This window comes from Emys orbicularis, chromosome 4 (genome assembly GCF_028017835.1).
Source record: "Emys orbicularis isolate rEmyOrb1 chromosome 4, rEmyOrb1.hap1, whole genome shotgun sequence".
NCBI classification, from domain to species: Eukaryota; Metazoa; Chordata; order Testudines; family Emydidae; genus Emys; species Emys orbicularis.
Window position 1 is genome coordinate 7,410,565 of NC_088686.1, and position 19,392 is coordinate 7,429,956.

Consider the following 19,392-nt stretch of genomic DNA (forward strand, 5'->3'; position numbering starts at 1 on the left):
AATTCGGATTTAGCTGCTTTAATTCGAATTAACGCTTGACCCGTCCACACAACGAAGCCATTTAATTCGAATTAAAGAGCCCTTTAATTCGATTTCTGTACTCCTCCTCGACGAGAGGAGTAGCGTCAAAATCGGTATTGTTAATCCGAATTAAGGTTAGTGTGGCCGCAATTCGATGTTATTGGCAATTAGATGTTATTGGCTACCCACAATGCAACGCTCTGGAAATCGATGCTACTACGGTAGCTTGGACGCACACCACCGAATTAATGGTGCCTAGTGTGGCCGAATACATTCGAATTTATAAAATCGGTTTCCTAAATTCGAATTATATAAATTCGGATTAATCCTGTAGTGTAGACATACCCATAGTATCTAGCCTCTGACTGTACCAGTGGAAGAAGAGAGTCTCCTTAGACAATGGCTCGGAAATACACACAATAAGACCTTATAGCTGCTGAAAAAAGCTTTTATATAAATGTTAGAAGCCTTTTTGGGACTAAGACATTGAGAATCTCCCCCAATGACACAGTGAAACCTCCCGCTCCTTGCTTTGCTAATTCACGGTCTCAGCTTTTGAGGGGTTCATTCGGAAGTGATTTTTTGTTTTTGTTTTGCTTGGTATCAGGGGCTTCCTTACCAAAGAACTTCAGACCAAGATTCTTAATGTGCGTATGAAGATCTGGCACATCTGGATCCTTTAGGTTGTCTGTTGCAATATGAAATTGTTATTCCACTTCCTGGTATTGTTAACGTTTGTTTTTTATTTTGGTTTTTTTTTTTTAAAACAAGGTGCATGGACAAGTAACTGGTAAAGGAATAGAAAACAGAGCTGGCCCCCGGTCCAGCAGAGCAGTTAGGCACATGGGCAATTTTAATCAGATGAGTAGTCCCATTGACTTCAAGGGAATTACAACCATGCTTACAAAGACAGACATCCTAAAATTTGTGCTGGATTGAGTTCTAGAATAAACAATGAATTTTCAACACAGGAAACTGACAACAAGGCATCTCCAAGGTTCTGTACTAGGCCATCTTTTAAGATGTGAACGAACGATTCGGAAAAGGGAATGAGCAGCAAAATAGCAGAGAAAAATTATTTAAATTAGCCAACATTGGAGAAGACTGTAAGGAGGGTCTAGGCTGACCAGACAAATCAATTGCGGATTAAGTAGAGAAGTGCAAGGTAAATACAAGTGTGACTAGTTCTTTCCGGTGTGATGGATTCGATATAACCATGCCGGTTAAAAGCCGCACTGCAGACAGCTCAGTAAAAACATCTGCTCAGAGTACAACAGCAGCTAGAAGAGATGCTAGATTATGTTAAGAAAGGATACAGAACGATACTGAAGTTATAACACCATTAGATATGTCAATGACTTGCCCTCCCCTTGAATACTATGGTGAGTTTGCTCATCTCCTCTCACAAAAATAACAGGAGTACTTGTGGCACCTTAGAGACTAACGAATTTATTAGAACATAAGCTTTCGGGGGCTACATCCGAAGAAGTGGGTTGTAGCCCACGAAAGCTTATGCTCTAATAAATTGGTTAGTCTCTAAGGTGCCACAAGTACTCCTGTTCTTTTTGCGGATACAGACTAACACGGCTGCTACTCTGAATCCTCTCACAAAGGATGTAGAAAAGGGCCCCAGCCAAAGGGAAGGAAAAGTGAGGAAAGGCATGAAAAGACGTGTGTGTGAGGAGAGGTTGGGAAGATCGGGGCTGTTTAGGTTATAGGCGGGGGCAGAGGGAGACAAGTAGAAGTATCGGAGCTAATGAGCGATGTAGCAAAGCTCCTATTCACCTACACCAGGGGTTCTCAAATTTCATTGCACCGCAACCCTCTTCTGACAACCAAAATTACAACACAAGCCCAGGACGGGGGACCGAAGCCTGAGCCCGCCCGAGCACTGCTGCCCCGGGTCGGGGGGTCAAAGCCAAAGCCTGAGCCGAACCACCCCTGGTGGGGAAGGGGGCCAAAGTCAAAGCCCAGGCAGAGGGCCTGGGACCTGAGCCCCGCCGCCCAGGGCTGAAGCCCTCGGGCTTCGGCTTCAGCCCCGGGCGGTGGGGCTTGGGCTTTGGCCCTGGGCCCCAGTAAGTCTAGCATCAGCCCTGGCGACCCACTTTGGGGTCCCAACCCACAGTTTGAGAACCTCTGACCTACATCATAATACACGAGCCAGGGGCCACCGAAATGAATTACAGAGGTGACCGATGAAACTCAGGAGCTTGCATGTGAGCTTCCAGTTATAACCATCCCCACGCGAATGAATACACGTCCTTTATCAAAACAGAGGCATACACCCACCGCACCCCATATTTAGTTATATTTCTGTCCCTGGGGCAGAAGATGGAAATCTGGCTGGCTGAAATCAAGCGAACTGAAAACACCTCCCGCCCGGCAGGCTGTGAGTTCTTCAGGAGAAGAGCAGAGGTGAGCGCCAGCCTATTCGAATCATTATGGTCTGTGTGCTTCACAAGCAAGACATAGCGCAGCAGAGAGCAGCGGTGGGTACCATTCATCTTTCGGGCCTTGAAAGAGCTTCGCTTACAATGCCCTACAGACAGCTACCACAAGAGCCACAAACTGGGTCCCCGCCCTGCACGATGCAGATGGCAGCACCTGAGGCCGAAATGCAATTGGTTCTGCCGAGCCGAGCGCGGGGTTGCGGGGCACTTATTAACGGACCCACAGCTGATTCTGGTTATGCAAAACTGCTGCACTCTGAATGGCTGTGGAGAGCCAATTTGCCTAATGATTACCCTGTGAAGTTGCAAGTCGCTCTCACTGGTCCCTCTGCTGTGACCGGGGCACCTGTAACACGGGCTCTGGCCACCCTCAGATTATTAGTCCCTCCAGCTGAAGTACCACCACCAAAATGTACAGGAAAGAGAAAGGGAGGGAGGGGAGAAGTATCACAGTGCGGCTCTCAAACCATAGGGGGAACACACATGTATATCCCAAGGTAAATCCATCCATTCTCCCTCCCCCCACCTCACACCTTCCCCACTCCACCAGCATCCCTATTCTTGTCTCTAAAATAACTTCCAGACGGGCCATGATGCCGCTGCGTGGGTTGTCAGCAGTGGGCACTGAACTCATAACCCTCGGATCTAAGAGCACGAACCTTTATTGCTGGAGCTGAAAGGCCCAGCTCTGTGAGCGGGAGGAGGTTTCTGGGGCTGCTGCCCAGCCACCAGAGGGCGCCAGAGAGCCCTGAATGTAGCCCAGATGGCAAGAACTGCAGACCCTCGGCCCCGCTTGGTTCTGAAAGAAAACCATATCACAGGCCTTCCAACAGCAAGATTCTTGCTGACCAGTGGGGGATGGGAATGAAAGGGGCAGGCAGGGTGACTGGAGGCAGCACAGAATGGCCAAACGTTGAAAAATACATATTCACCTTTCAGGAATTTTGCTTCCCAATCATGTGAACATTAGCCCAGGCTAATATTTCAGGGGTACATTACTACCAACAGGAAACACCCTCAAAAGAGCTGGGAGGTTTAAATTCAATAACCCAGCCTCCGGATGCTAGGGTTACACAGACAGATAACAACTCGCGCAATTGCTGGAATAAGTCCAGGTCTTGCCCAGCGATTAGAAGTCTTCCCATAAGACTATCTGGCCAGTATTTCTCCCAATCGTAGGGTCAGATCATTGAAATGCAGCAGGCTTTAAAAACCCGAGCAGCTTGCATGCGTCAGACTGGCCTGTGCCCACACATCCCGGGTCGCAGTAAAACACAGACTCAAGACGAGACTCTCCTGGAGATGTTTTTTTTTAAATAAGTGACCATTGTGGCAACGCAACACACACAGGAGAGAACAAACAGGCCGTGGTCACCACTGTTTAGAAAGCGAGACTGAAACTCAAACCCATTTAAAGTTTCAAAGGTGCTTATCTGTACATTGTCCTTAATGCGGAACAGTCACCGTGTGTGTTTGAACTGGAGTTTGAAATAAAAGTTGGGATATTTTTAATATCATGTATCCAGATTTACTTTCCCCATTGAAAGCACCACAAGAACAATGCTCTGAAAGCCGGCGCTGCAGATATTTGATTACTCTCCTAAGCTCTAAGACTCCACCGGGGAGACCGAGGAGAGGGCTGTGTGGTCAAACTTGGCTAGTAAATTACAGCTTATGTGCAGAATTTTAGCAGGCTGCAGCTAAGATCATTAATTTCTAGTTGAACAATACGGCTCTGGGCAAAGAACGTTCAGATCTTTAATGCATCAGTCAGTCCCCAGCCATAATTGTGCACTCAAAGGCCCCATAAATCTGCCATTACCTCTCGCAGTGCCTTTGTGAGTTGCAGTAGATGGGATCTAGCAAAAGAAAGCTGCGTTCAGTTTTTTAGTGTCACCACTGGGTGTTGTCAGGCAGCAGCAGAGAAGACTTCCCCCTCCTAATCCCAACCCACTCAGTACTGCTCATGGTCACCTGTTGCAGCTACGTATACTATCGATAGTCAGTTGGTGGCATGGATGACAGCTTTCGGTTATAGCTACACAATCCTCTACTAACCTGATAGGGAAAAGATCTTATTTTTCCTTCTGTTGCACTGAATTATTTTTTTTCCTCATTCCCTTTGCAATGCCAGAGCTGAGGTACCCGGCAGCTTCAGTAATTGTTCTCTATGGAAAGGAGTAATGTTAATGCAACTGCACTGCTGTGTGGTTCATAAGATGGAACTCTATTCTTCACCTTATGCTGCAGGTTGGACCCTATATCAGGACATTACTGAACACTGTCGTGGTTTGTAGCCGGCGTTACAGGGCACAAGTTCTAAAGTAGGGGACGTTAGCCACACAAGAGGTGCCCTGCCTGGAGGATGCTGTCCATTACCAACATAGATCAAACCCCCTTAACCAAATAAAGCCCAAACACGGGGACACACAAAACAACAGGATAAGCACCTTGAAGCAATATGCAAATTAGGGCTCATCTTCACTGCACAGTTAACCCCAGTGTTTCCCATCCACACACGGAAGCGTTCAACTCAAGAGTTGTGATGCTCTTCACTCAAATTGCCTGGTCCAAGAAGCGGCAGAATCTCAAGCTCAAAGGAGCAAAGTTTATCGCGTGCTAATCCAAGCTGTCTGCAGTGTGGACGCGGCTGGTGCCGTTCGAGCGCCGCTAGCTCTCCAATGCCATCCCACGTTTGCCCTTGTGCACCCAGGAAGCGAGAGAACTTGCCTGCCCAATTCACTGGGAAACAACTCCGGGCGGCTCAGCTCACTGCAATGCTATGGACCATATGATGTGCCGGCCCCCAGAAGCCTTAGCCCTCCACGTGAGTGGCTGCAGCACCCCCTGGATCACACTTGGGAAGGGCTCAGATCGGTAGGTGACGGGCACTAGAGAAAACTCCCAAGACAGCGTTGACTATAAAGTTCAGCGTTTCTGGGGTGGGTCACTTACCCCAGGTGGGATACACAGGCCCATCATGGGGGGTGTGAAGATGAGGACTATCGTTCCTAATAAGGGCCAATTACTACACAACTGGAAGGAAACAGTCAGCAGCGGGCACAGACAGTAGCGTGATATCAGTTGCAGCCAATCACTTCCGCTTTGTTCAGTGGTACAGTCATTTCACACACAAACCCAACTCATCCCAGTAGAACCCTGCAGAGGTCCAGGCGTCAAGATTATTTGCAGTCACAACGTAGCACTAATGAGACATGACGATGAGAATCGCCAACTATAGATGGGTCTTTTGGCCTCCACCCCAGCACCTGCTGCATCACCTCCTCCGCAGAGCAAATTGGGGTTCAGTCACCCCAGATCATTGGCAATGGGGGAAATCCACCCTTCCTGCCAGCGGGGACAAACCTGGCAGCTGCTTCCGGCCGTGGTTTTCCCTTGCCACTTGGCCAGATCAACAGATTAGAAGTGGGTCGGCTCTCGCTGCTGTATCGATGTCCGAGCAGGAAACGAGGTGCCAGGCCCTTTGTCTGAGCTCCTAACAGGCTGCAACAAGGCTCAACCCTCCAACTGCAGGCCAGACTGCCTATGCAGGTGCCGGAGATGGGGGTGCCGAAGGGCCACTGCCCCCACTTTGAGAACCTGAACTTGGCAAGGGAGCAACGAGAGAGGCCCCCTCCCCCCAGCCCTGCTCTGGAGCTGGGTGGCCTAACGGCTGGAGAGGCAGCCAGGCCAAATCCGAGCGGCGCCACCACCCTGTGCGTCAGGTCACGATGCTGTGACGGGGCAGCGGGAACACCCTTGTGGAGATGGGGCCGGGCCAAATCTGAGTGAGCGGCGTCGCGACCTGGCGCATGGGGTCACACCACCACTCAAGTTGGGCCTGTTTGGGTTGCTTCCCCTCCAGTTTTGCAGCCCTAGGACTGTCTCCGGGCCGTGGGGAAGGGCTCGGTTCACTGCTGACAGAAGATGTCAGGGGTTGTCTCCTGGCGCCCAGGGTCCTGGCCTGCATTTACAGGCGTGGGGGAGGGGACGGGGAGAGTTCATGCTTACCCTTCGGCCTAGGCTCCACTGTTCCCATTGAGAAGGAGACGGGGTGCAGAGCTAATCCTTCCTGAAACTCTGGCATCTCTCTCGGGGAATTCAGACCAGCTCGTGACCTGACCAGTGTGACTCGCCTGAGGAAATTGGTTCTTACTAATGATTTAGAGCTGTCAGCAGTTCTTGGGAGCCAAGTGGCATTGGGGGGCTGGTGTGTGGCCCCTGGTGGAACTGTCCTCTGGCAACTGAGTTCACTCATTGAAGGGGATGCGTCAAAGCCAGTTCCTGCATGCCCTGGTCAGCCCTTAGCAGGGAATTTGGTGTTTCACTTTCCAAGGGAAGAGTGAACAGGAGACACGCTAGCACCGAATTCACCTCTAGTTTGTGTATTCAAGTTCTCAGAGGGTTGGTTTTTCTGCTGCTTTCTCTGATCTGATAACAGTGCATTCAAAAGGGTGCCACGTTAGACCTCTCCCCCATGTACATACCTCGTTGCTCCTTAGCGTACCAAACAAACACCACCCAGGAGTGGAGAAACAGAATACACTTGTTCTTAACTCTAACAGAAAAGGCTATGGGCTGTGTCAGCGGCTCACAGGGGGGAAACTAAAACAAGAGATGAGCCGTAAAATAAAATGCAAAAACTTTGTTCAGGACAATTCTTCAGCAATTCCACACAAATAGATCACGAACTAGGGATCACCCAATGAAATTAATAGGCAGTAGGTTTAAAACAAACAAAAGGAAGTATTTCTTCACACAATGCACAGTCAACCTGTGGAACTCCTTGCCAGAGGATTTTGTGAAGGCCAAGACTATAACAGGGTTGAAAAAAGAACTAGATAAGCTCATGGAGGATAGGTCCATCAATGGCTATTAGGCAGGATGGGCAGGAATGGTGTCCCTAGCCCCTGTTTGACACAAGCTGGGAATGGGCGACAGGGGATGGATCACTTGATGATTACCTGTTCTGTTCATTCCCTCTGGGGCACCTGACATTGGTCACTGTTGGAAGACAGGATACTGGGCTAGATGGACCTTTGGTCTGACCCTGTATGGCTGTTCTTATGTTAGCTGCACCTGCTGCTCCAAGACAGACAAGCAGCCTCTTGCTAAGGCTTAGTTCACCCAAGAGATCTTCTCTTTGGGGAAGTTCTTCACCCCTTTAATCTCTCAGACAATTCTTCCGATGCAGTGGGGAGAGGGTGAGCTCAAGGTTGGAGGCCCCAGCTTTTCTCTCTTTACCTCACTGCTGCCTCAGTGAGTCTGAGCAGCCTCCCCCGCCCCCATTCCAACGTGGTTTCCAGTTCCCAGCTGAACTCTTCAAGCAGTTGGCATCTTTTCACTGGAGCCTTAAAATGTCCATCCCTGGGCTGCTTTGGAGATACCAAGCAAACATCTCTCCAGAGTTTTCAATGCACCAGCCCAGAATTCTTATAGCAGAGATCGCAACGGAAGGCGGCACTTGCCCATCATTGGCCAAGAATCTTTCACAGAACACAGCAGGGTTCTAACGCACCTCAAGACTGATGCATCCTTTCAGCCGGCTGTGGGTTTGAATGAGATACAAGTGGCTTATGCCCAGCCTGAAGAAGGGTCCCTGAACCAAGACAGCCCAGCCCATGAGCATTTTCACAAATTCACCCAGTGGCTCGACTGCCACTAGCCAAACGGAGAAGATTTAGGGTCATCCCTGAATTCGTCCTTCAGCATGGAAGGCCACATTGCAGCAGTACACCAGTGGCTAATCCCATCTCCCGATCTCTGGAAAATCGGCACTTTTCTTCAGTGGGAACCGTGCTATGGTCATTCCTGTCTACCACACCAAGGCTCAACTACCATAATTCACTTCTACTTGGGCTTCCCTTAAGTTAGCCAGCTTCTGCCAAGCTGTCTGCAACTTGGTAGAGGAACACGGGGCCTGGTGCCAGCCTCTCTCCACGAATTGCACCACTTGCCCAAAAGCAAAGTGAGTCAGCTGAAGGCTTTTTCTCCCAAAGGGTCCAATCCAGCAGGCAGCCTCCACTTCCATTAGTCAGTCAGAGTCGAGCTCTCGCCTCTCAGCACCTCATAGGATAAGGTCCAAAGTCTTCAGTGACCCTTTCTTCCTATGTCCACCCAAGGCAAATGAAATCAGCAGAGCTGACCTTGCTGTACATCCCACTGTTCTGGCCAGGGCAGGGTCTTCTTGACTCAAGTGTCTTTCCAGTGGAATTCCCCATCCCCAACTAAGTCTAACCAAGTGGACACCGAGTACCGCATGAGCCCATATTGCTTGGTCAATTCATTGCCATGTTTTCCCACCCTGCTTTCACACAGCTCTTCCTTCGGGCATTATTTAAAGCTCTACTTGGCTTCGCCTGAGCACAGTACTATTGGGAACGAGCGTTGGGGCTGGGTTCCCCGGGATCAAGGTTTTCCAGCAGATTAAGCCCCACACGCCTGCTACAGGCACTTTCCAAAGCAAGCAAACACCATTTCCCAGGCAGCCCCGTCGCTGGGTGAAGACTCAGGAAAGGTTCTGGAGCCATTAGAACCGCACACAAATCTCTGTGGAATCAGAAGTGGTGGAGCTGGTCGTACATGATAAGATGACAATGCCCTGCTGTTTGACCTTTGGCAAATCCCGACCCCTCTAATCCCTCATCTGTTTTGTCTACTTAGGCTGTAAACTCTTTAGGGCAGAGACTGTCTCAGACTATGTATTTTTACGGTGCTTAGCGCAAACAGGTCCTGATCTCCACCAGGGCCTCTGTAACGCAGAATAATAATAATTAATGTGTTTGTTTGCAATCTGCTAGTAGCTCTTTGTCAAAGGCCCGTTCTCCATCTGAAGCCTGCTCCTCCAGAAGCCATACACCCTACAGAGCTGGATTTTTTTTTAAAAAGCCATGCCCACCTTTATGGTTTTGTATTATATACCTTTGAGCTTTTTGTGAACTGAGGCCCTATGCACAGCACTATATCAGCTGGCAACATTTGAAATTCATCCTTCTAGAAACAGTAAGTATCGGGTTTCTATTGTCGGGGATACGGTTTATACAAAGACTGACCCTGTTTCCACAGTAGTACCTTTTGTATATTTCAAAGCCATCACACACAATGGTACTCCTTTAAACTCTCTGCATACTCTGGCTATCTTTCTGAGCCAGCTACCATAGCTTGTTAGTTACACAAGCTTTTGTCCACAAAATATTTACTCTGCAGAACAACTATTTATCAGGGGGCTTACATTTTTCACTGATGAAACATAATCTCATTTGATCTTGGACAAACAGTGTGTTGCCTAAGCCAAGAAATATCTGAATTAATAAACAAACAAACAATCTGTTCCTATTTACAAAGAAAATGTTTAAAAGATAGCGGAGCAGGTCTCCACTTGTTAAATCAACATCACTCCAAACACACGGCTTTTGGTGATGACCCTGCAGCTTGTTGGGTTCTTGATTATTATGGGTGTGGGGAAGACGCATTTATCATCCATGCTTCTGACAAGGAGCTTCAGTAACTATTATGTTCGTTTGCAAATCTTTAATATTCACATAAAGCTTAATGCAGTTTGTTAGGAAGAATTATGCATCTAAACAGATGCATCTGCAGTTTCCCAGTTTGTTCCTGGCAGGGCAACAAACCTATATTCCCCATCAAGCCTGACCCTGCACCAACGGTGTTTTTTTCCTAAAATGGTTCTGGAGTCACTACCATGACTATAACCAGGGATTCGCTCCTGCTTCAGCTGAAACAAATGGGTCTTCTACCACCGACTGGGATGGAAACAGGAGTAAGCCTCAGCAGTCTTCTCACAGCCTCTCTCGCATCAGGACCCCACAGATTTATATAAACACGTGTAATAAAATACCAAACGGGACCATGGTTTATAACAAGAGCAGCTTTGGGGACATTTTCAGAACTATTGTGACACACTGAAATCTCATACTTACAGCAACAGAAACGTTACTTGGTCCCCAACAAGCAAATTAAGATAATGGAAAAGAACATTGATAGCGGATAATGGTCTGCTACTGCTCCATAAATGCCAAGCAGAAAGTGGAGTCTGGGAAAAATGCCAGGTAGAAACCAGAGACGGGGGGAAATGCTAATACTGGGAAAGAAATCTCTAAACATTGAGCTTTAAATAAAGTTCATTTTTAAAAAGACCCTTCACTGAATATTTCCATGTTTTCTGTCAGGCTTTTTGGGCTAAAGCATCCTAAATTCTTGACTTACGGCTTATATAAATGACAATGTTCCATAATGTCTATTTTCAGCCTTAGATGTCTGAACAGGCATAGGCGGTGAGTTATATGGGCCCGTGGTGCCTGTGCTCCACCAATATTTAAGAACGTGGGCCTGGCTTCACCAATGTTTGGGCTTACCGCGCTTTGGGGGGCCCAGGGGAACACGGGGTCCAGGGCAGCCTGGGGGGGGGGGGATTGGCAGGGAGCCTGGCGCCAGCAGCAGCGAGTGACCTGGCCCCAGCCCGCCCCACTCCGCCGGCTCCCAGTGTTGTTCAGGGGAGGGGGCAGAAGCGGGAAAGAAGCAGGGTGGGGGCGGAGGCTTGGGGGAAGGGTTGGGAGGGGGCAGAGCAGGGGCGGGTTGGGTCGTTCGGTGCTGCTGGCGCCAAGCCCCCCACTAAGCCCCCAGGCCACCCTGGACCCCATGTCCCCCTGAAGCGTGGGGCCCACCCAAAGCACAGGCCCTGGGGTGGTTACCCCAGTCCGTCCTATGGATGGGACGGCTCTGCTTGGACCCATTCTGGGAGCACCAAAAATTATATAAACCTGGCGCCCTTGTGAATAGGAACGGGTTTGGTTGTCTGGGAGTTTCCCTAGGGGTTTTTTTTGTTAATATGGGTCATATTTAAGCGCACTAACAAGCACCGTTTCTGATGGTTCCTTACACTGTTTTAAAGTATTTATTGTATTTTATTGTGAAACATACAGAGATAAATAAACCTTATTAATTTACGTACATGAATTTAACACGTGCGCACGGGCAGCCTGGAGCAGGATCGACAGAGCAGCGAGTTTCTCCCCAAGAGACCTGAGGAGCAGAAGCTACAAGGCCTCTTCTCACCCCCTAGTTAATTAGTGACCAGGAGTCACTAGGTGTCTCCAAACTAAGGGCCCCACACCGCAAGCCCTTACGCAAACAAGCAATTTCAAACACGAGCTGAACGTTACTCACACGGGCAGGTCTGCAGGATCAAGGCCCAAGACAGCGGTACTTCCACACCTGAAGTGGTGGTGGTCTGCACATGCTCCACAACCCAGCTTTGCCACCTACCACGATCATTGCTACTCTAGGAAGAGACAACCTAAATGGGGAAAAGAAGGCTGTTCCTTGGGCTGCTGCTGGCCAATCTATGCAACTCTGGTGGGCTTGTAGGGAGGTATCTTATATACACACACGCTCAGGGCCAAAAGTCTGGCTTCCCTACCAACGAGGCCACTCGCAGAATAAGGTCCTACTCCCCACGAGTAAGCACAGCAGCATCTGGCCTCGTAGCTAGATTTGAGAAAACGGTGATGTTCGTACAATGCCAGTGCACGGACATCACTAATCTATTCCTCTTTGGGCCACACTGGGTGTTAGAACAAGTTCAATTTACATTTTAAGTGAGACACATGTATTCGCATTGGATTGAGACTACACATTCTCCCCATCACACGTGAATTTCAAGTTCCTCCAAGTGCTCCAAGTCTTAACTCTCAGACTTCCCTTAACATCAGCAAGGCTGTGCATTTCCCTACTACACACAGTCGCTAGTAACGATGACCCAGCAGCATGGTACCACTATCGCTGCATCAACCAAATGGCTGTTTAGCAAATCTTACTACCAAAGGTACTCTCGGAAATCAACCACACAACCTCCATGTAACTAGCTCAGCTCTGTCAGCAGGGGCTTTGTTGGCTACCCCAGTTGATTTACCCACTTTAAAGACTGCTTAGGAAAAATGAATGTTTGGAACATTAAGCCATTTTATATTCAAGAGCAATGCAACCATCATCTAAAGCCACAAGAATTATATACATTTCCTCCCTCTAATAAAAACTACTGATAAAGGAAAAGATTGTTGTTGCACTTTTCTCCCCAGAATTAAAATCAGCTCTGTTGGGATATTTATACAGAACAGTTATAACACACACACCCCAAAACATGGTTGATGATAGAGATACCAGACAGCTCACAATATCTGTGATTACAGATGCTGTCACCACTCTACACAACAGCTAGGATGATAAAGAACTGTTGCTGCTCAGGACACAAGTAGTTTGTAAGCAGGGAAGATTTATACCATCACTGGAAAGCCACAGGGAGAATCGGTTCGTGTCCCAGTCCTTCTGTGCGCAGAAGTGGAAATAGCTGCTAGATTTTGAAAATCATGAAGGGTGTCATTTTCAAAGAGCAGAGGGGAGTTAGCTCCTCAAATCCCACTGAAAGCCAATGGGATTCCCTAGGCTGCTTTGGGAAATACCAGGCTAAATACAGAGACAGTTGATATTTGATATTTGGTTAGCGAGGTTTGGGGAAATTACCGCCCCAAGATGTTATTTGAATCAGAATAAGCAAAACCTTTGAGAGTTTAAACCCAACCCAAGCTACACGCAGTCACAACGGGGCAGTGTCAAGTCCTACAGGGCGAACAGCCAGTTACCTTTAACATCCGGATCTCTCGCAGAGCGATTTTCTTTATAACCGGATCATCTTCCGATTCTAGGAACTTCTTAATAGCCACGATCTGGCCGGTGTCTCGGTTCCGGCATTTGAACACCACCCCGTAGGAGCCTTCTCCGATCTTGCCAATTTTTTCGTACTTCTCCATGGCCCGGGGAGCAGGTTCTCCGGGGCCGGCTCCGAGCTCGGGCGAGGCTGGGACCTTTCAAGGCACCTGATCCGAGTGCGCCGGGGCTGGAGAGCGGCACTAGCGCCGGCGGCCCCGCATCCCCCGGGACCCAAAGCCGGAGCCACACGCCGGGGCAGGGAAGCGGCCAATCGCCCGGGTCTCGGCTCGGAGCAGAGCTCGCAGCTCGCCCTGCCCTGGCTCGCCGGGCGCCCTCGGGAATTAAAATTTAATTCCCCGCCTGCCGGCGGCGCGGGTTGCCAGGGGACCTGCCTCTGCCGGGGGAGGCGCGGCCGCGCTGGGAGGAGCCGACACTGGATGCTCCTGGCCCGGGGCGCCGGGACGGATCCTCCCCGCGGCGTCTCCAGCCCCGGCGGGGCCAAGCGGGGCGGCAGCACGTCGGTGGCCCCTCCCGGTCCTGCCCCTGCCCCGCAGCTCCAGCCCCGCGGGGAGAACCGGGCCCCGGGGGCGCTGGGCAGAGGCTGGGTCGTGCCCCGGGGCAGGAGGGTTTCGCTCCCAGCTGCCCGCACGTGGCAAGGGGGGGCGGGGCTCAGGGCGGGGTCCAGGACCAGACACACACACCCCCGCCTTTTTTTTTTTTGAAGACTGCTAAACTCTCGGCTTCCGTGACATCTTGTCGCAGGGAGTTCCGCAGGCGAATGGTGTCAGGGATGGGGTAGGGAATACCGTATTTCCTTTATCGCTTTAAAGCTCGCCACCTTTTATTGTCATGAAAACGCCACTTGTTCTGGTGTTGCAGAGAGAACAGGGGCCCCTGGCCTGCCGGATCCCTGCCCTGCACACGCTTGCCCTGGGGCGCTAATGCCAACAGCCCCCAGCCCTGCCCCAGCCCTTCCGAAGCCAAGATCCAGGCCCCAGCACCATCCGCAGCTGTGACAGTGCCCCCACTGGATCAGCTCCAGCCCATGGAAATAGCTCACCCCACACACTAGCCCAGGGACGGGCAAACTTTTTGGTCTGAGGGTCGCATCAGGTTCCTGAAATTGTATGGAGGGCCGGTTAGGGGAGGCTGTGTCTCCCCAAACAGCCAGGCGTGGCCCAGCCGCTGCCCCCTCTCCGGCCCCCTGGGACCTCTGCCCCATCCAACCACCGCCGCCACCTAATCCAACCCCTCCTCTCCTTCCTGTCCCCCCAGGACCCCTGCCCCCATTCAACACCCCATTCCCCATCCTCTGACCACCCCGACCCCCATCCACACCCCTGCCCCTTGACAGCCCCCCAGAACTCCCCTGCCCTCTATCCAACCCCCCCTGCCCCCTTACCACGCTGCCTGGAGCACCGGTGGCTGGCAGTGCTAGAGCCACGTCGCCCAGAGCACCAGGACAGGCAGCCGCGCCGCCCGTCTGGAGTTAGCCACGCCGCAGCACAGAGCAACAGGTCAGGCAGCCACACCACCACACAGCACCGGGTCAGGCCGCAGGTCTGCAGCTGTACTGCCCCAGGAGCTCGCAGCCCCACCGCCCAGAGGATTGCGCTGGTGGCGCAGCGAGCTGAGGCTGCACCGGAGGGGGAACAGCAAGGCAGGGGGCTAGCCTCCCGGGCCAGGAGCCCAGGGGTCGGGCAGGAGGGTCCCACGGGCCAGATGTGGCCCGCAGGCCGTAGTTTGCCCACCTCTGCACTAGACCTTTAGGGGATGTCTACACAGCGTTTTGGAGCAAGGCCCCCCCCTCCCAGTTGACAGAGGGGTTAATGCTCTGAAATAGCAGTGTAGACAGGGCTTTGAAGGTGCAGCTGGGACTCTAAAGCATAGGGAGGGGGAGGAGGGCTTCAACTTCAAAGTGCTGCCCACACAGCTATTTCTAGAGGCCCCAGGCTGGCTCTGAAAGCCTGGGGAGAGGTACCATTAGAGACTCCTGTTCAAAAAGCAGCCCACAGGCCCTTCAACGCAGCAGCTCCTGCATGCTGAGGTGTGGGGTGGTGGGAGCAGTATATTAGCCTGACAAGTGGCTCCAGGTACGTGAAGAGGAACGGCACAGGGTGTTCCTGCTCTCCTTGCACCTGCATCAGCCTACATCTCCCTGGAAGAATCCTTTGCTGAGAGGCCTCCACTCCTGCATCTTCAGCCAAGAAAGTGAGCCCTACTCGTGCCTTCCCTAAAGTCAGGTATCAATTTACCTCCCACTGTTCCAAACCAACCTAGAACAGGGCTTCTAGAGAGCAAATAAAGTGCATGCGGCAGGGAGGCTGAAAGCAAAGAGAATACAAATGGAGTGGTGTTGTAGCCCTGTTGGTCGCAGGACATTAGAGACACAAGGTGGGTGAGATAATATGGTGAGAGAGACAAGCTTGCTCTTCTTCAGAGCTCAAGAGCAGCTCTGCATACACTGGAAAGCGTGTCGGTCTCTCCCCAGCAGAAGCTGGTCCAATAAAGAGATTACCTCACCCACTGTTCTCTAACAAACACACACGCAGGAAAGTCTAGCTAAACAGTCTACAAGTCCAGTCTCAGCTCCAACCTAGCGGAAATGCAAGCGTTTAAAAACCAGCATCCACATCAGAAAGTTTCCTCTCACCAGCAAGCTGCCATCCTCCGAGGGCTCACCTCTCTGCTTGGAATCACTTTTGGGCTTCATTGATGGGTTGCACCTTTCCTCCTCAGCTAACTCGGATGTCCCTACCACTACGGCTGTTTCTCCGTTTACAATACATTTGATCACATTAATTAACCCCTTTTGCTTTCCTAATCTGCTGTTTGCATTTCAAAGAACTCGAGGAGCCTGTTTTAGTCTTAAAGTTGAATACAAAACTTGTTCACAGAATAATTAATACTTTGCCACCTTTCAAAGGTCCTGAGGGTGTGAGCTAACCTTGTATTTAGTGCTAATAATTGCACCCTGGGGTATTTTATCCTGGTTGAAATGTTACAGAACATACAAGGTATAAACAATATTAGACAGACTTCAAATGTCGATAAGAGCTACAAGTCATGTGGGAAGAGACCATTTATGTCAAAGTGATGTTTGCGGTATGGCATTTTTATAGCTGTACCTTTTCTTCTGTTGTTTTAAAGCGTGCCATACTAACAGATGTGTCCTACTTCTAATACAGTTAGAGTAAGACTACACTAAAACCACTGCAGCTGTGTCACTACAAAAGAATTCTTCTGACAACCTAGCCATGCTGACAGTAGGGGTTAGGTTCACCCAACTACAGCACTCAGGATATGAAATTTTGCACAGTTCTGAGTGATGTAGCTTGGTAGATCTCATTTCTAGGTGTAGACCAAGCCTTAGTAATAAATCACCTTTACATATGGCAAAAGTCATTTCTATACTAGAAATATAGCTAACTACCATTGCAAGTTTGTGACTTATTTTACAGCAACAAGCCAACTGATAATACAAGGACATTCTGATACCACCATTGTTAAAACTTTTCATTTGAAAAGTCAGCTCGAAAATATCTTAAATGAATCCTCTCTCGCTCAAATACGTACACAGCTGAAAAAATATTTGCAGAAACAAAACATTTTTATCTAGTTTGCTTTGCCGTTTGGGATTCTGTTAAAAATCTCAATAGCCACGGACTTTTTGTACATTCAGTTATTGGATGACTGGAGACCCTCCCACTCCTAGAGAAGACTACTTTAGAATAGTGTTTCTCAACGACCAGTCCCTGGACTGGCGCCAGTCCCTGCAATTTCCGACACAGTTTAGGAAGAAATCAGCTGGGCCCTAGTATCCAAAACACTGCTTTAGAAAACAAAATAATGGACTTTTATGACACAAACTCTTTTCCAATTCTTCAAAATTACAAAACTTGTGTGCTACTCTTGTAAAATTTCTGATACAATTTATAATTAGTCACATTATTTCAACATTATCCTATCTTCAGTGTACTGTTTGGGAATATTTGTAAGGTCTTTATAAACTTCAATACAATTTCTGAACTAAAAACACTGACTTGATTTAACTGTCAAATCAATACTACAAAACTAGGTTTGAATGACAACTTAAGTGGACAAAGTGTTTAAATTTATGCAGTTCAATCTTCCCGCCAAGAGATCAGAACAATATGAACTCTAGATGCACCAAACAAGACACGACCCTCCTGATTCCTCACATGCACCAACTACCCATTGTTAATTTCAGCAATATTCATTATGAATCAAGCCGTTTGATTTCCAAAAGGACAATGAGGCTCTTCATTCTCTCAGTGGATCAGAGGACATCAAATCACTCATGTTTGCCTTAGAATCTGTCACCACAGTTTAGCGACAAAGCCTTTTGGTATTGTTACATTTACACTGTTCTGTTATTGAAATGAATTGTGAAGGTTCTAACGTATTTTCCCCCTATTAATTTAGCAGGTATTGAGATTGAATGGGACACCCCAGTATACAGTAGAATTAAGTGTTAAAATAAACCCTAACTTTAAATAACTGCGTCAGCCTCTGCTTACATCGCGGCTAGAGTGTTATTCTGGGGTAGTAAAACCCCATATATAGGATCTGAACAGCAGTCTATCTGGTAGTGTTTAATTGTCCAGGGTACCATCAGAATGTTAATTAATGAGCATAGACAATAGGAAGCAATGTGACTCTTTAATGGAGGAATAAGGTGATAAAGTATGGATGACAAACTAAAAAGGGGGGAAGGGGTAAAAGGAGACGTGACCCAAAGCTTTATTATAGAATACTGCTTCTTATCATAGATATTTATACTATACAGCTGGGAAACAACCATCACTAAATGACAGTCTGACAAACAACAATGTGAGCAACTATACATACAAAAAGCTCATAAGCATAGTTGCCCTACAAGCTCCCCTCTGGAATAGTATAAATAAAATACATGCTGTGGGCAGTTGGATACGTTATTTTCATTCCTTAAGGATGACCAGGCACAATCCACTTACCCTTCCGTTTAATTTCACACAGGTTATCCCTAATTTATGAAAATAAAGCATGTATATATTACATATACACTGCCTGTCAATGACACACACACACACACACTCACACATATACTGTACACACCCACCCGCTAATAACGTTTCAGGTGTCAATATTACATTTTGTATATACTCTACACCTATTATTTCAGTAAATATGAAACTCCCTTTTATGGCAACTCTGTAGGCAAAATGAATACAAAATACTTTGTTGTACAAAATTGCATTTATACAGGAACAATCAACATTGTACTATAACCCCCTTCAACAATGCACTACATCTCTACAAGAATCATCAAATCTTTATACAATTGTAAAAAATGCTAAGCTGCTCTGCAACCTTCTTTTGCTAAAAGTTAGATACATTACACCACTCTAGCAGCAGATTAATAAATAAAGATTAAATAGTCTATTTTACAAAGCCATACAGAATGGCAGATTTAAAAATGAAAAGCATTGCTGATCCTTTCACTTCCTACGCCAATCATCTTTATTAAGAATAAGACTCAGTATAAAGGGGGACTGGCCGGCACTATATTTATATCTACAGGATACAAGGACAACCCAGAGGAAGTAAATACCTAACTTTTTATGGCACCTTTATTGCATTTTTTTTAAAGGCTGTGTTTCCCTAGGATTAACAAATAAAGGACTATTTATCTCATAGCTTTTATTAAGCAAACTTGATATAACTAGCCACACAGTGGCAAGAGACAGAACTAGCCGTTTCCAGCTGCGAAAAGTACAATATTGATTTCTACCCTACAAACCAGATAATTAAGATATCAAGAAGAGAAAAAGTAAGTTACAGTCCAGCTTGTATTTGAGTTTCCTTAATGGTTCTTTTTTTCTTATGTGATGGATTCATTCTCTTGTTATTTGCATTGGGTTACTGTTGCTTAGTAACTATTTTCATGTCCAGCCAAGATGTAGAGATTGCTGTGTGCAGTCGGGTTTTCTGTCGGCCTACTTTCTAACACTACAACCCTGCAAGTAAACACAAGCACAAAACAGAATGGGGTTAGCTGGAAAACAGAGGTCCCACGGTTTAAATACGAACATCAAAAAGGAGCAACTCCCATTGTTCACAGGCTCATAAGGTGACAGAGGTTTGTTGATATTCCTTTAATGCCTGTTTAACTTATGTAAACAGCATTGTTGTA

The 19,392-nt window shown here is 48.2% G+C and overlaps 2 protein-coding genes across 4 annotated transcripts in view; both read right to left on the reverse strand.

The window, feature by feature from the left end:
- The window catches only part of CDKL1 (cyclin dependent kinase like 1), a 33,811-nt gene extending 20,514 nt beyond the window's left edge, over positions 1–13,297 (reverse strand). For all 3 annotated transcript variants that reach the window (XM_065403935.1, XM_065403934.1, XM_065403933.1), the window contains exon 1: positions 13,130–13,297. In XM_065403935.1, coding sequence (XP_065260007.1) covers positions 13,130–13,297 — 168 coding nt within the window. The remainder of the gene's footprint in view (positions 1–13,129) is intronic.
- A 4,568-nt stretch (positions 13,298–17,865) lies between these two features.
- MAP4K5 (mitogen-activated protein kinase kinase kinase kinase 5) overlaps positions 17,866–19,392 on the reverse strand; it is an 84,246-nt gene continuing 82,719 nt past the window's right edge. Inside the window, exon 33 of the mRNA XM_065404299.1 lies at positions 17,866–19,216. Coding sequence (XP_065260371.1) covers positions 19,129–19,216 — 88 coding nt within the window. The 3' untranslated portion in view covers positions 17,866–19,128. The remainder of the gene's footprint in view (positions 19,217–19,392) is intronic.